The 14,210-nt window shown below is 39.2% G+C and overlaps 1 protein-coding gene across 3 annotated transcripts in view; it reads left to right on the top strand.

The window, feature by feature from the left end:
- The window catches only part of NFATC3 (nuclear factor of activated T cells 3), a 103,531-nt gene extending 89,359 nt beyond the window's left edge, over positions 1–14,172 (top strand). For 2 of the 3 annotated variants that reach the window (XM_034638490.1, XM_034638492.1), the window contains one exon: positions 11,959–14,172. In XM_034638490.1, coding sequence (XP_034494381.1) covers positions 11,959–12,080 — 122 coding nt within the window. In that variant the 3' untranslated portion in view covers positions 12,081–14,172. Of the gene's footprint in view, positions 1–4,104; positions 4,209–11,958 lie in introns of all 3 variants that reach the window. The other variant, XM_034638491.1, reaches the window with a different exon arrangement.
- Positions 14,173–14,210: the final 38 nt, after the last annotated feature.

The raw sequence follows: 14,210 nt of genomic DNA on the forward strand, positions 1-14,210 counted from the left end.
AATGTGCCTGGGTGGCTCAGTCGGTTAAGCGTCTGCTTTTGGCTCAGGTCATGATCCCAGGGTTCTGGGATCGAGTCCCACATCGGGCTCTCTGCTCAGCAGGAAGCCTGCTTCTCCTCTCCCTCTGCCTGCCTCTCTGCCTACTTGTGCTCGCTCACCCTCTATCAAATAAATAAATAAAATCTTTTAAAAACATTTTTAGCTCTTTTGTTTAAGTCTGATCAATTTTTTTATGATGTTAGTCACCATACAGTACATTAGTAGTCTGATCCATTTTGAGTTAACTTTGTATAAAGGTGTGAAGTTGGAGTCCAGCTTCCATTCTTTTGCATGTGAATATCCAGTGTTCCCTGTACTGTTTATTAAAAAGACTCCCTTTTCCCCATTTAATGGTCTTAGAACCCTTGTTTGAAAGTGAATTGACCATATATTGTGAGGGTTTGTTTCTGGGCTCTCTGTTCTGTTCCTTTGGTCTGTGTGCCAGTATCACACTGTTTTGTTTACCATAGCTTTGTACTAAGTTTTGAAATTGGTTAATGTGACTCTTCTATCTTTGTTTTTGTTTTCAAAACTGTTTTGGCTCTTCATGGTTCTTTGAGATTCCATATGAATTTCAGGATTGGTTTTTCTATTTCAGTAAAAATGCTGTTGGGATTTTGTTAGGAACTGCCTTGAACCTTTCCATTGCTTTGGATAGTATTATCATCTTAATAATATTAAGTCTCCCAATCCGGGAACATGGGATGTTTCCATTTATTTAGAAACCTTAATTTCTTTCCACAGAGTTTAGTTTTTAGTGTACAAATCGTATGCTTCGTTGGCTAATTCCTAAATATTTTATTCTTCTTGATGATATTGTTAATGGTGTTGATTTTTAAAGTTCCTTCTTGGGTTGTTCATTGAAAGTATTTAGAATACAACTGGGGCACCTGGGTGGTGCATTCAGTTAGGCGTCGGACTCTTGGTTTCAGCTCAGTTGGTGATCTCAGGGTTGTGGGATCGAGCCCCCTGTCAGGTTCCATGCTCAGCACAGAGTCTGCATGGGACTCTCTCTCCCTCTCCCTCTGCCCCTCCTCCTTATTCTCTCTCTCAAATAAATAAATCCTTTTTAAAAAAAGAACATAACCGAATTCTGTGTGTTGATTCTTTTTTTTTTAAAAGATTTTATTTGAGGTGCGCCTGGGTGGCTCATCGTTAAGCGTTTGCCTTTGGCTCAGGGCGTGATCCCAGAGTCCTGGGATTGAGCCCCGCATCAGGCTCCTCTGCTGGAAGCCTGCTTCTTCCTCTTCCACTCCCTCTGCTTGTGTTCCCTCTCTTGCTGGCTCTCTCTCTCTCTCTGTCAAATAAATAAATAAAATCTTAAAAAAAAAAAAAGATTTTATTTGAAAGAGAGAGAACACGAGCTGGGGGGAGGAACAGAGAGAGAGGGACAAGCAGCCTCCACACTGAGCACGATCCCATGACCCTGAGATTACAACCTGAGCAGAAACCAAGAGTCAGATGCTCAACCAGCCCAGCCACCTCGGCGCCCCTGTGTGTTAATCTTACAACTGCTGACTTAATTTATGAGGGCTAACATTTTTTGTGTGTCAGTTCTTTCAAACTTTCTATGTATAAGATCATTTATGAACAGAGATAATTTTACCTCTTCTTTTACAATTTGGATGCCGTTTTTCTCTTTAGCCTAATTGCTCTAGCTAGAAATTCCAGAACCATGTTGAATTGAAGTGGCAAGAGTGGACATCCTTGTCATGTTCTTGATCTTAGAGGGAAAGCTTTCAGTATTTCACCATTGAGTATGACGTGGGTTTTTCATAAATGGCCTTTATCATGTTAAGGAAATTTCCTTCTATTCCTAGTTTAACGGGTGTTTATGAAAGTGAATTGAATTTTGTCACATGCTTCTTCTGCATCAATTGAGATAACTGGGTAGTGTTTTATTCTTCATTCCAATAATGTGTAGTAAATTACATTCATTGCTTTTCATATGCTGAGCCATCTTTGCATTCTGGGAATAAATCTCCCTTGGCCATGATTTATAGTACTTTTAGTATATTGCAGAATTCAGTTTGCTAGTATTTGTTGAGGATTTTTGCATCTGTATTCACAGGGGATGTTGTGTAGTTTTCTTTTCTTACAGTGTTTTTGTCTGGCTTTGGTATCAGTAATGCTGGCCTTAGAATGAGTTAAGAAATATTCCCTCCTCTTTAATCTTTTTGGAAGAGTTCAGGAAAAGATTGGTATTGGGGAGCATAGGTGGCTCAGTCGATTAAGCTTCTGACTCCTGATCTCAGCTCAGGTCTGGATCTCAGGGTTGTGATAGGCCCTGCATGGGGCTCCTAGGGGAGTCAGCTTCAAAATTCTCTCTCTCCCTGTGCCACTCCCCCACTTCACACATACACACTTTCTCTCTCTCTCTCAAATAAATAAATCTTAAAGAAAGAAAGAAAGAAAGGATTGGTGTTAATTCTTCAAGTGTTTTGTCACAATTTTTGTATTAGGAATAAATGAATCAGGTATTTTTTGAAGCCGTCAGCAGTGTTTCAAGGAGCTAGAAAGATGTCTTGAGGACTGCACATTTCCATAAGCACAATATGAAATTACCATTGCATAAATCAACTCATAAAAGTCACTAGGGTCTGCTGGCCTCTTAGCTTTTGTTCCTGGGCTTGCTTGCTTCTTATTTATGTGCTGATGTATCTAGAATCACATGGTCTATACCCTCCTGTCTGGTTTGGAGGATTCTGTTATGGAGATTGGGCATCCTCAGAAAAGAGACTTGACTGTATATTCAGTCTCTAAAATACTTCACATACACTGTAATCCTTAAATCCTCTCTGAGAACTTGGTGAGTGATCTCGAATTTAGAAATAAAGAAGCCTAAGGCAGAAAAATTTTGCCTGTGAGCACAAAGGCTTTTGTGTCTTGTTTTATTTTGTTTTGACCCCTTAATTGAGGCTGCATTTTGCACAGATTGGCTCCTCCTTTGTTTTACCTCCTTTATCAGCCTAAGACAAGGGCATTAATTATTGTTCACAGAGACTATATACAGATTCTTCTGTGCTTAGATAAAATAAGCATTCTTCTAGAATCTAAAAGGTTAGGTCCTTTTGTTTGAGGTTGAATAAGCAATGGCCAAAAATAATTCCTTATAGGCCCAGGGAGGAGCTCTGCATCGTTGTTTGGGCTCTCTAACTAGGTGTCTGAGCGTGTCAGCATTATCATAAAACTGACCAATGGTGACGCTTGAATATAATGACTTTCAAACATTTTTGAAAGCTTTTTACAATAAGAAGTTTTATAGCATGACCTAGTACATAACAAAAATATGTATACAACTAACATGAAGGTCTCAGAGGCCAATTCTTAACCTTTATTAAAGAAAATGCGGCCTGCTATCTTATGTTGTTCTGTTTCTTTTTAAAAAGATGCTGTTCTCAACTTGCTGAATTGATGTCATAACCTGCTAATAATTGTGGGCTTTGATTTAAAAAAATATTCTCCATGACCCTCAAATTTATCTGTGCATATAGTTTTCTGGGCTACTACCCTTTAGGCCATTTTGATTCTGTGGTTTGAAGTAAAACCCAGGAGTTTCTATTTTTAAAAGTGCCCAGATAATTTTGATATAGCCATAGACAAGTTTTGGGGAACTACTGATAGATCCAATCGAAGAAAAACTATTCTGTTGAAAACTAAATCTGTCACATAAAATTGCTGACACCAGGAAGCCTGGCTGGCTCAGTTGGTAGAGCATGTGACTCTTGATCTCGGGGTCATGAGTTCAAGCCCCACATTGGGGGTAGAGTTTATTTTAAAAATATAAGTAAATACAAATAAAATAAAATTGCCGAAACCATCATTGTGACTTTTAAAATTATTGCCCTTTTAATTTTAGGGAATAAATTAACCATTACCTAAACTCTCTGGACTCCAGTATTCTTATTATTTAATAAAATGTGGGGAGCCATTTTATGTAGTGACTAACAGATAAAGGATGGTTAAATTCCTCTTGATTATAGAAAAAACAGGCTGGGCATGTAGTAGATTAAGTTACTCTCTGGTTTGTTCCATTCAGTAGTGATGTTGTCTTCTTTGACACAGACCAGTTTATGTCTGACTTGGAACACCAGCCATCAGGTTCAGCAGAGAAATGGCCTAACCACAGTGAGCTCTCATGTCCAGCTCCTTTCTGGAGAATCTAGAGGGTGAGTGTTGATTGAAATGTTGTCATTGTTTTTATACCCAAGTGTGGTATTTGCATGCAGTGGCTGGATTTGCATGTGCTACAGAGGATGGGGTACACACGGGCAATCTTCTTGATAGGTCCACTCAATATCTTTGGAGCTACACTTTGACTACTAGACTCTGCTTTTTAAATCCAACCACATTCAGGTTCTTACACTAGTGCTTATAAATTTAATCTGGGTTTGAATAGAAGGCAAGTGTTTAACTGAATTTATTAAATCAAAACAGAGAAGCCAGTCTATAAGAATTCTATGGCTTGGGGGAAAAAAAATAAAAGGATTCTATGGGTTGGGTGCTGAGTAAACCTGGTTACCAATCAGGTGGATAAGCCTACTGATTTCTGGTCATGTACTCTAAGTTTTGATGTGAGGCAGTATGAAATAGAAATAAGGCAGGAAATTTTACCTATTTGTCACAGGCAACCTGGATCATTTACCCTTGAGTCTGCCTTGTGGGCCCATGTTTGCATTCCTTATAGTTCTTCTGGGATTCCATTTGCAAAGAATCCATAAAAATAAAGTCTGTGTGAGGGAGGGGCCGGGCCTCAGCCCTCTCTACCTCAGCAACCCACCAGGAACATAGCTCTCCCTCACTGTCACACAGCTTCTTTCTTCAAAGACTCTGAAAGCCACTCGAGAACATACGTGATTAAAAATATACAAATTATATATTGTAAATATACAAATTGTATTGTATATTATGTATAAAAATTATAAATATACAAATTATAATTCTCAAAATGCCATTTGAATTTAATTTTAATGAATTTAGATCTGGAAGGGGACTACCCAAATCTTTATATTTAGGATACTGAAGCCTCATCAGATGAGGCACCAAAACACTGGCTTCTCCCGGAAGCTGAGCCTACCCTGGTCTCACATCATTCTTGTCTCTAGTCATGACAGGAATAAAAATGGCAACTAAATTCCTGTAACTCTCTAAGGAGAGTTACAACCTGAAGGGTTTTTTTTTTTTAAATTGAAATATAATTGACATACAATATCCTGTTAAGTTTCAGATGTGTATCACAGTAATTTGATATTTTTATATATTACAAAATGATGCCCATGATAAGGCTAGTTACCATCTGTCACCGTATAAAGTTATTATGATATCATTGACTGTATTTCCTCTGCTTACATTACAACCCCATGACTTATCTATTTTTATAGCTGGAAATTTGTATCTCTTGATCCCCTTCACCTATTTTGACCACTCCCCTCAGCCTTCTTCCCTATAACCAGAAATTTAAATGAATTTCCTCATATTGTGGTTGAGGAGATCAACTGAAGAAAGATCAAGTAAATCACCCTAGTTATATAACAGCTGAACCAAAATTAAAGTTTTATCTCTTCTAGAGTTTACCCCATTGCTCTTCCTGTGTGTGAAGCAACAAGTAAGTTGGTCACTAGTGATCTTGGTAAGAAGTGTTTCCTTGGAATGAAGCAATCAGTGTATGACTAAGGAGTGAACAGGAGGTGAGAACAGAAACATGAAATAGCCGGCAGTGTATATAACTCCTTTAAGATGTTAAACAATGAAAGAAAAAATTAGATATAGAGGGCTATGTAAGTTCTAGGATTTTTTTTTGTTTGCTTGCTTGTTTAAGGTAGAGAGCTTTACCGTACTTAGTAACGATGAGAAAGATCCAGGAGGGAAGGTGGTGGGTAGATTGACTGAAGAGCTGGAAGGGTGCAGAAAATTTTTGGAGCAAGTCTTGAAGAGGCAAATATATAGGATCCATAGCACAGGTGCTGGAATGAGTTATGTGGATTTATGGTTCTGGAGCTCAAGTTGGGTCCCTGGAGGGCATAGATTTAGGAGTCAACAGTATATAGAAATGGACAAGATTATCCAGAGAAAATGTACAATATGCAAAAAAAAAAAAATAGGGAGAAGGATGGAATCTTCCTATAATCTTAAGATTCTTCTGAATCCAACATCTTAAAAAGAAGTGGGTTTTGGTTTTCATTTTTTCACATTTCAGTTTTTGTTGATATAAAAGGATACATGCTGATACTTGAATACACTTCTAGGTACCTGTGTACTGTTGACTCAGCTGGAGATTTAATGTTTGTCTTTGAGGAATGTTTTGAGTTACAACCTTTTCTAGAGGAAAGATCTGTATGACACTGAGTATAGTATCACACAGAAGAGATTTCTTAAAAAGAAAGAACCCTTAATAATAAGACTGATTCCCCTGTCAGGTGTAGTTTAAAAAAAAAACAGTGTCATAATTTTCCTTTACTAGTAGTAAAGCTACTGTTGAAAAGTGAAAGATATCGTCTAATCTTTGTGCATGTATTTTCACTTTGTCCTGTGGTTGAAAGCTGTCTGATGTTTAGGGTGAAATTTAAAATGACTTAGTTAAAAACTTGGCATGATAGAGCTCAAGCTGATTATCTTGGTTCTTGCCTAAAATACTTAAGTATTCTTTCTGTTGTTACCTTTATGGTGATGTTTTATTTTTGTTAATAAATAAATAATAGTCTCTCTAATGGAGATTCCAAAGTACAATAGCTTAATCACTTTGGAAGTTTCTCTAACACTTCATGGTAATTCAGAGATCAGGATTCCTTTTATTTCATTGTTCCTCTGTTTCCTTAGGTATTATCAAAGCAGTTAACCACTTTGACTTGAGTCTTAGCCCAAAGCAAGAGGTATGGGGGAAGGAAGGGAAGAAGTTATTGAGCCTGGGATAAGGAGGATGAACACATCACTTTCGTTCACATTTCACTGGAAGAAAACAAATTATATGGCCATACCTACCTACAAAGGGGAAGCTGGGAAATGTAGTTTATAGCTAAGTGGCCCCGTGAGTAGTTAAATTCACTAAAGAATGAATTAGAACAGTTAACAATCTACCATAGATACTTTCTAAATGTTCAGGAACTTTTTTTTGTCTTTAGTTTGAGAAGGGATGTTAATCAGATTTTGATAAATGCAAATTAATTGTTCATCTCATGACACAAATAGGTGAATTCAGTTATTTAATGTGTGTAGTTTAGTTGGTGTTCTTACAACTTATTAAAAACTGAAAAGTATATCTTAGCAAAACTGTTATAGAATAATAAACTGTAAATACTAGATTTCTCATCCATTTAAACTCATTCCTATACTTCCAGATTTCTCGTTTTTTCATTTCAAGTGGAATTCAGAAAATAATTGGAGCCTTTGTTTTATAAAAAATAGTGTCTCCATAAAATTGTTCACCAGAGAATGGATTATACCTTTAAACTTCAGGTACAAAAGGTGAAATTGCCAAACCTGGATGAATGTTCATATCAGCTTCAAAATGAAATAACATATATAAATAGAGTCCAATTATACCCAGAAATCCTTTCCAGAAATGCTCGAGATGCTCAGATGCTAGTTAGAAAGGCCCTTTGGGCTTTTGTGTATAAAACTATAAATCTGTCTGCTCCAGGGGCAGTGTCCTGGGTTGCTCTGCCCCAGTCCACCTGGTGGTGAGATTTCATACCATACCATGCTTGTCAGCTCTAGCTCTGAAACCTTTAGCATTCAAAGTAGCCCTAAATAGGAGACCTTTTGTTACTCAAACACCTCATTCTTGTGTATAGGAATAGCATTCCAGTGGACTGTTAATTTGGATAGCAATTTTTGGATTAAGAAACTTGTTCTTACAGCAAATACTGCTGATGGCTCTGACAATTTCTGTTGTGGTATCACAGGTGATCCATGTGTTGGGGAAGCGGGAGTTGATGGCAGCTGTCACAAGTGGGCCAAATGCCGTGACCTACATAACCTGTTAGCATGGGTGTTGAGGGCTGTTGACTCTTCTCCTAGGCTTCACTTTACTCTTTAAAGGAGGGAAATGATAAAATTGCATAATAGGGGCATAAACTCTTTCTGCTCTTAAATTGATGAAAAAAAAAATAAAGCCACCTTACATATTTTCTGGACTAGGGTTTAAATAAATGAATAAATTCATGCATATATATTCAAAAGAAAGAAGAAAATGAAATTGCAAGCAGTATTTTTAAGAAATAATGTCAAATCACTAAGTTTTTTTAATCACTAAGTTGTACATCTGAAACTAATCTAAATATGTGTCAGCTATACTCAAAAAAAAGAGAAGTAATTGGGGCACGTGGGTGGCTCCGTCAGTTAAGCATCTGCCTTTGGCTCAGGTCATGATCCGAGGATCCTGATCCCGGGGAATGAGTCCTACATCGGGCTTCTTGCTCAGCAGGGAGCTGCTTCTCCCTCTGCCTGCCACTCCCCCTGCTTGTGCGCTCTCTCTGTCAAATAAATAAAAAAAATATTTTTTAAAAAAAGAAATAACTTATTGTGTTTACCAATATTGCTAATAATACACATCATAGATTTGTTTGCCAGTAATAATTTTGACTTGCTTCATTTGACACTCAAATTTTGGCTGGTTGCAACAGAAAGCTATTGCAGGAATCCAGAGGTTGGAGCCTGAGCCCTGAGCCCCCAGCCTCTGGGAGAAGTGAGAGGCAGAGAAGAGCCACGGACTCTGTGCCATACTGCTCTCAAGTCATTGCTAAAGGGCAGCAAAAGGACCACTTCGTTGTAGTTCTGACTCCTTGTCCTAAAACTCATATTCAGTATTCATTTGTAGTAACTGTTTGAGCATAATTTTTGTTTTTCCAAGTCCCCAAATTATATTAAAATATTCACTTGGCCAGTGATTGTATTCAGCACACAGTATGTACCAAGCACTAAGGGTTCAGTGGAGAACAAGATAGGTAATAAGGTCCCTGCCCTACTGGAACTTATATCTACTGATTATTATGTATTAATATTCTGTATTAAAGTATACTTGAGTACAGTCAGCTTGAGTGCCTCTTTGTGGAAAATCTTCTTGGCTTTATCATAGTCTTAAAATCCCAAACGGTCAAGAACCTTCCAGGTTGCTTCAGCTAAGTGAGGTTAGGCACCACAGGCAAAAGAACAGAACTTTGATAAGGGGAAGCAGAAACAAAATAGCTTTGATCAGGCTTTTGCTATAAACAGCATTACCTGACTACCTCAGAAAATGATGTGTTTACTTTGTCGTCAAAGTACTTGGTGGGGATGCCTGGGTGGCTCAGTCAGTTAAGCGTCTGCCTTCAGCTCAGGTCATGATCCCAGGGTCCTGGAATTGAGTCCCACATCGGGCTCCTTCTTCAGCGGCGAGCCCGCTTCTCCCTCTGCCTGCCGCTTCCCCTGCTTGTGCTCTCTCTAATAAATAAATCTTTAAAAAAAAAAAAAAAGCGTACTTGGTAAGTGGGTGGATAGTGCTGGATATCATACCCTCATCCTAAAGAAAATGTAAGCATTGACTTCCTCATAAAGACACAGGAAAACAATATATCATGTGTTTTTTTACGATGATAGAACACCATTTCTAATCACCTTGTAGATTTAAAACTTGAACAGTGAGGTAATTTAAGAAGGTGTGTTGCATGGCAGCTTGGAACATCTCTGAAGTTACCATCCTTGGAAGGCATAAGCGTTGGGAAATGATGATTGCCAGCTGGTACTCGCTTCTATATTTGGCTTGTTGCCACTGCTGGGAGACCTGTCTAAAATAGACACTGTCAAAATAAAAATCAGATGTCATGCATTAGTCTTAATAACATTGTCTGGTCCCTTTCCTACCCCTCTACCTAGTGAACTTTCAGTATATTAGTTCCCAGTAGTTTCCAAGTAATTGTATTGAATTAGGTAGGATCCATTTATTCAGTCATCAGAAATTGGTATTTCCTCATTAGTAACGTCCTTGCCCTTCAGGAGCTCACAAGCTACTTGAGAGACAGATAATGATGACCCCTACCAGTAATTCAATGTGGTGAGTTATGTGAAGAGACCACGCGCAGAGATCATGGGCCATCCTTGTGCTCTGTCTTATGAGTCTAGCCCATAGACCTACACATGGAGTCCACACTGAAAACACTGTTCCTTGCTTGTAATTGGCTTGGAATGACAGGTGCCAACGGCTGCCTTTTCTGTTTTTGTCCCTTTTATATTCTCTTTCCTGTCTTACTCTTACCATACTCCCTTTCCCTCCCCAAGCATCTTAAAATGTGAAGATTGAAGATACAAAATTTCAGTTGTAAACTCATAGATGCTCAATAAATTTTTGTGAAGTGAATCTTAGTTCCCATCTTACAGCCATCAGTATAAGAATTTGAAGAATTTTTTTAATTACCTAAACTATAGAGTAGATGTTAATACTTGAAGATTTTTTAAGTGATTGTTAGTGTCTCCTTTGCTCTATGATCACATCATATTCTAAGTGTAAAATTTTTTTGTCTTAGCCTATTTTCATTTGTAACAGCTGGTCTGAAATGTAATTCATTACTATAAAATTCACCCTTGAAAATATACCATTCAGTGGTTTTAGTATATTCACAGAATTGTGCAACTATCACAACTATCTAATTTTAGATAATTTTCATTACTCCAAAAAGAAAAAAAAAGAAACCCCATACCCATTAGCAGTCACTCCCTATTCCTTCCTCACCATAACTCCTGGTAACCACTTATCTATTTGCTGCCCTGGCCATTTTATACAAATGGAATCAAACATGTATGATCTTTTGTGTCTGGTTTCTTTCACTTAGCATGTTCTGAAGGTTCATCCATGTTGTAGCATGTATCAGAACTTCCTTCTTGTGGCTGAGTAACGTTCCACTGTATGGATAGCCCAAGTTTCGTTTATCCATTCATCACTTGGTAGACATCTGGGTTGTTTCCACTTTGGCGCTATTGTGAATAATGCTGCTGTGAACTTGTATTCTAGTACAAGTTTTTATGTGGATATATGTTTTCAGTTCTTTTGAGCATATGCCTAGGAGTATAATCTTTAGTTGACAAAGCAAAGAATTTTCATTTCAAAGCAGAGAATTCTCATGAGAGAACTAAAGGTTCTTACTGGGGGAATACGGGGCATTCTTTTTTTAAGATTTATCTGAGAGAGACAAAGATAGTGACATAGAGCATGAGGATGATAAGCAAGCACAAACGGGGAGAGAGGGAGCAGCAGGCTCCCCGCTGACCCTGGGATCATGACCTGAGCCCAAGGCAGCGGCTTAACCCACTGATCCTCCCAGGTGCCCTGGCATATTGTTTTCTATACTGGTTCCTCAAGATTGAAGGTTTTTGCACTGGACTTCACAGAGCACTATGTTCCTTGAAATGCTTGGCTTGTCATAGAAACCAAAAGAAAACCAAGAGTCTTTTCTGAAAGGATGAGAACCCATGCCCCCAACATTATAAACGATGCTTATATTAGCATAAGGTAACAAAATAACTCCCAAATCTTCCTTTAGTCTTATCAGAACATTTATTTGCATTCACTTTACATACAGAGTACACGGCAGGAATCAGAAGGGGAAAACCCTCCTAAAGGGATGCAAATTAAGGAAAAGTTAGATTAACTTGAACTCATTTCAGATGCATTCTATCTTCTGCTCTAGAGCATAAGCTTTTAGAGTGATGGTAAGAATGTTTCCTGTTCTGAGCCATCTCCCTTCCCAACCCAAACTGAACTGAAAGGGAAAAAGAGGGGTCTGGAATGTTGTCTCCATTCAGTTTAGGAGCAGGCTTTAAGCACTGCATTTACCTTTACGGAAAACTTTGGAAAGGGAAAAATGTCTTTGAAATGGAACTCGCCATTGAGCATCATATGGTCAGTCACACAGAGGTCACTAATCATTCTCCTTTTTTCTTGTTTTTCAGTGAACGAGATAATTGGGAGAGACATGTCCCAGATTTCTGTTTCCCAAGGAACAGGGGCGAGCAGGCAGGCTCCCCTCCCGGGGCCCGATTCCCTGGATATAGGAAGATCCGATGGGCTTTGACAGTGCTCGCTGCAGCCATGTGTCCACCACCATGTACTTCTCAGCATGTTTCTCTCCTTGGACCTTGGGTTTCCAACTCTTGGCCTTCAGGACTGGCACCAGGAGTTGGGTCACTGTATGTGGGGAAAGCAGGATTCCTCCACCTCAGGCCTTGGGTAGATTTTGTAAAAGAACAGGAGCAGCATAGACTGAGCTTTGGGGAAATGAGCTTTGCTTTTTATATTTCAATAGGATACTTTTATATGATGGGTGCTTTGAGTGTGAATGCAGCAGGCTCTCCATTTCAGAGTTGCTGCTTTTGCAAGTGACCTGGTTGCTTAGCTATGGTTGGTGATTTGTATTCCTTTATGGTCATTTGAAGGACTCTTTAGCTTTGATGATATTTTTAAAGTAGGAACTTTTGATAAAAACCTTCCAGAGGCAAACATGAAAGAAAAAAAATTGTCCTAAGCCCACACCTATGCCTCAGAAACTCAGCATGTCCTAAAGCCTTTCATAGATTTATAGGAAATAAAGCCAAATGTAGCTCATACCTCTTTATAAAAGTAAACTGTTAAAGTGAGAAGAGACCATTCCAATCATTGATGTGTTGGAATATAAACGACATTCCAGAGCATAGCCTTTTTGTAACTTTCTAGGTAATCTTCCTGCAGTCTCTCCATACTGACTCCATGTTGAAATTGCTTTTTTCCCTCAGGGCCTTGGACAAGATAGCTACATGTAAGGTGACTTTGAAAGGTGGGTTTTTTAGCTTGGTAGCTTTAATATCCTGCCATCCTGCAAACAAGTAGGCTGTGGAGTGCTTTTTCCTTTTGTGTCCTCTGGTCCCAGCCCTTTTCTAACTGGGAATATCTGCATTGGGCTGCTCTGTAACCTTTAAAGCCACAGCCTCATGATGGTTTAGGCAAATTTGCTGGTTTTGACTCATTTCTAGAGGCCAGGCTGTGTCCGAAGCTAAGCAGAAATGAGCTGTGCTTCAGAATAAGAGCAGAGAAAATACAGGACTCCAGACGGGAAACTTTTAAGATTCACAGTGTCATGGAAGGCTTATCCCTCATTCTGTTTACAGCCTAAAGTGAGTCTGGCCTACCCTCGTCTCACCTGCATGGCCTAAAAACCAGCCTTTTCCCCAAAAGGCTTTGAGGCAAACCCAGACATGAGGTAGCATCATAGATCTGACCCTCCACACCAAAGATGCCCTGGTGCTGCTGCTGGTGAGGCTGGTGCCCAGGGCAGGGGCCAGCAAGAAACTCCAGCCTGCTGTCTACCAAAGGAGGTGCCCGAGTTGGGTGCTTTTTCCAAACCCTGCCCTTCCCCCTCCCTTTAGTGGGATTAGTACCTATTCCAAGGCTGGGCCTATTTCAAAGCACCTGAACTTTGCAGTATGTTTTCAAATGAAATCATTTAATTTCATTTATTCAGGAAGGACATTTTTGAGTGCCTATATGTGCGACAGTGTACTGAGCTGGTCAAGGGCTTGATGTTGTTACTCCAGGGGATTGAGTCCTAGATGCTAGGACTTCTCTATTGAGGCCAAGTAAGGCCTGGGCAGGGGGAGCGGCTCATTGCCCACCACCTCTAGTCAGCCACGTAGGACCGTTGACCTCCTACAGGATAAAGAAGTATGGTCTTTTTTTTTTTTCCCTTCAAACGACGATGATTTAGATTTTTCCCCTAAACCTAGTTAGAGAAAAATGTCTATCCTTCAGCCAATAACTCTGGTCCCTCCTGGAGCTGGGTGTTTTCCTATTTTCTTTAGTAAATTTTGTGTCAGAGTGTGGATAGTGAGATTTGCTTCAGGGCCTGTAGTTGGCAGCCCACAGCTCCTTTGGAGGGGTTGTAAGACATGAAGTTCCAGACAGCTGGCCAGACTTGCCTCCACCCTTCTTGCCCTGGGGTAGCTGCCTCACATGGGGTTCTTGTAAGAGTTCCCCTTGCAAGACCCGTTGGGGGTTGCTCTGCTGCCCTCAGGAATAAAAGCCTCTATGATCCAGAGTTGCTATGCACCAAATTTTGATGCCTTTTAAATACCTTGATGCCTGTAGCACTAGAAATGCTTTCCTATTTAAAATAAAAGTTAAATTTTAAAAGAGCTTTGTATACTATATAAGCGGTCTTGTATCATTTTGT

The sequence above is a fragment of the Ailuropoda melanoleuca genome, chromosome 12 (genome assembly GCF_002007445.2).
Source record: "Ailuropoda melanoleuca isolate Jingjing chromosome 12, ASM200744v2, whole genome shotgun sequence".
Classification (NCBI taxonomy): Eukaryota; Metazoa; Chordata; class Mammalia; order Carnivora; family Ursidae; genus Ailuropoda; species Ailuropoda melanoleuca.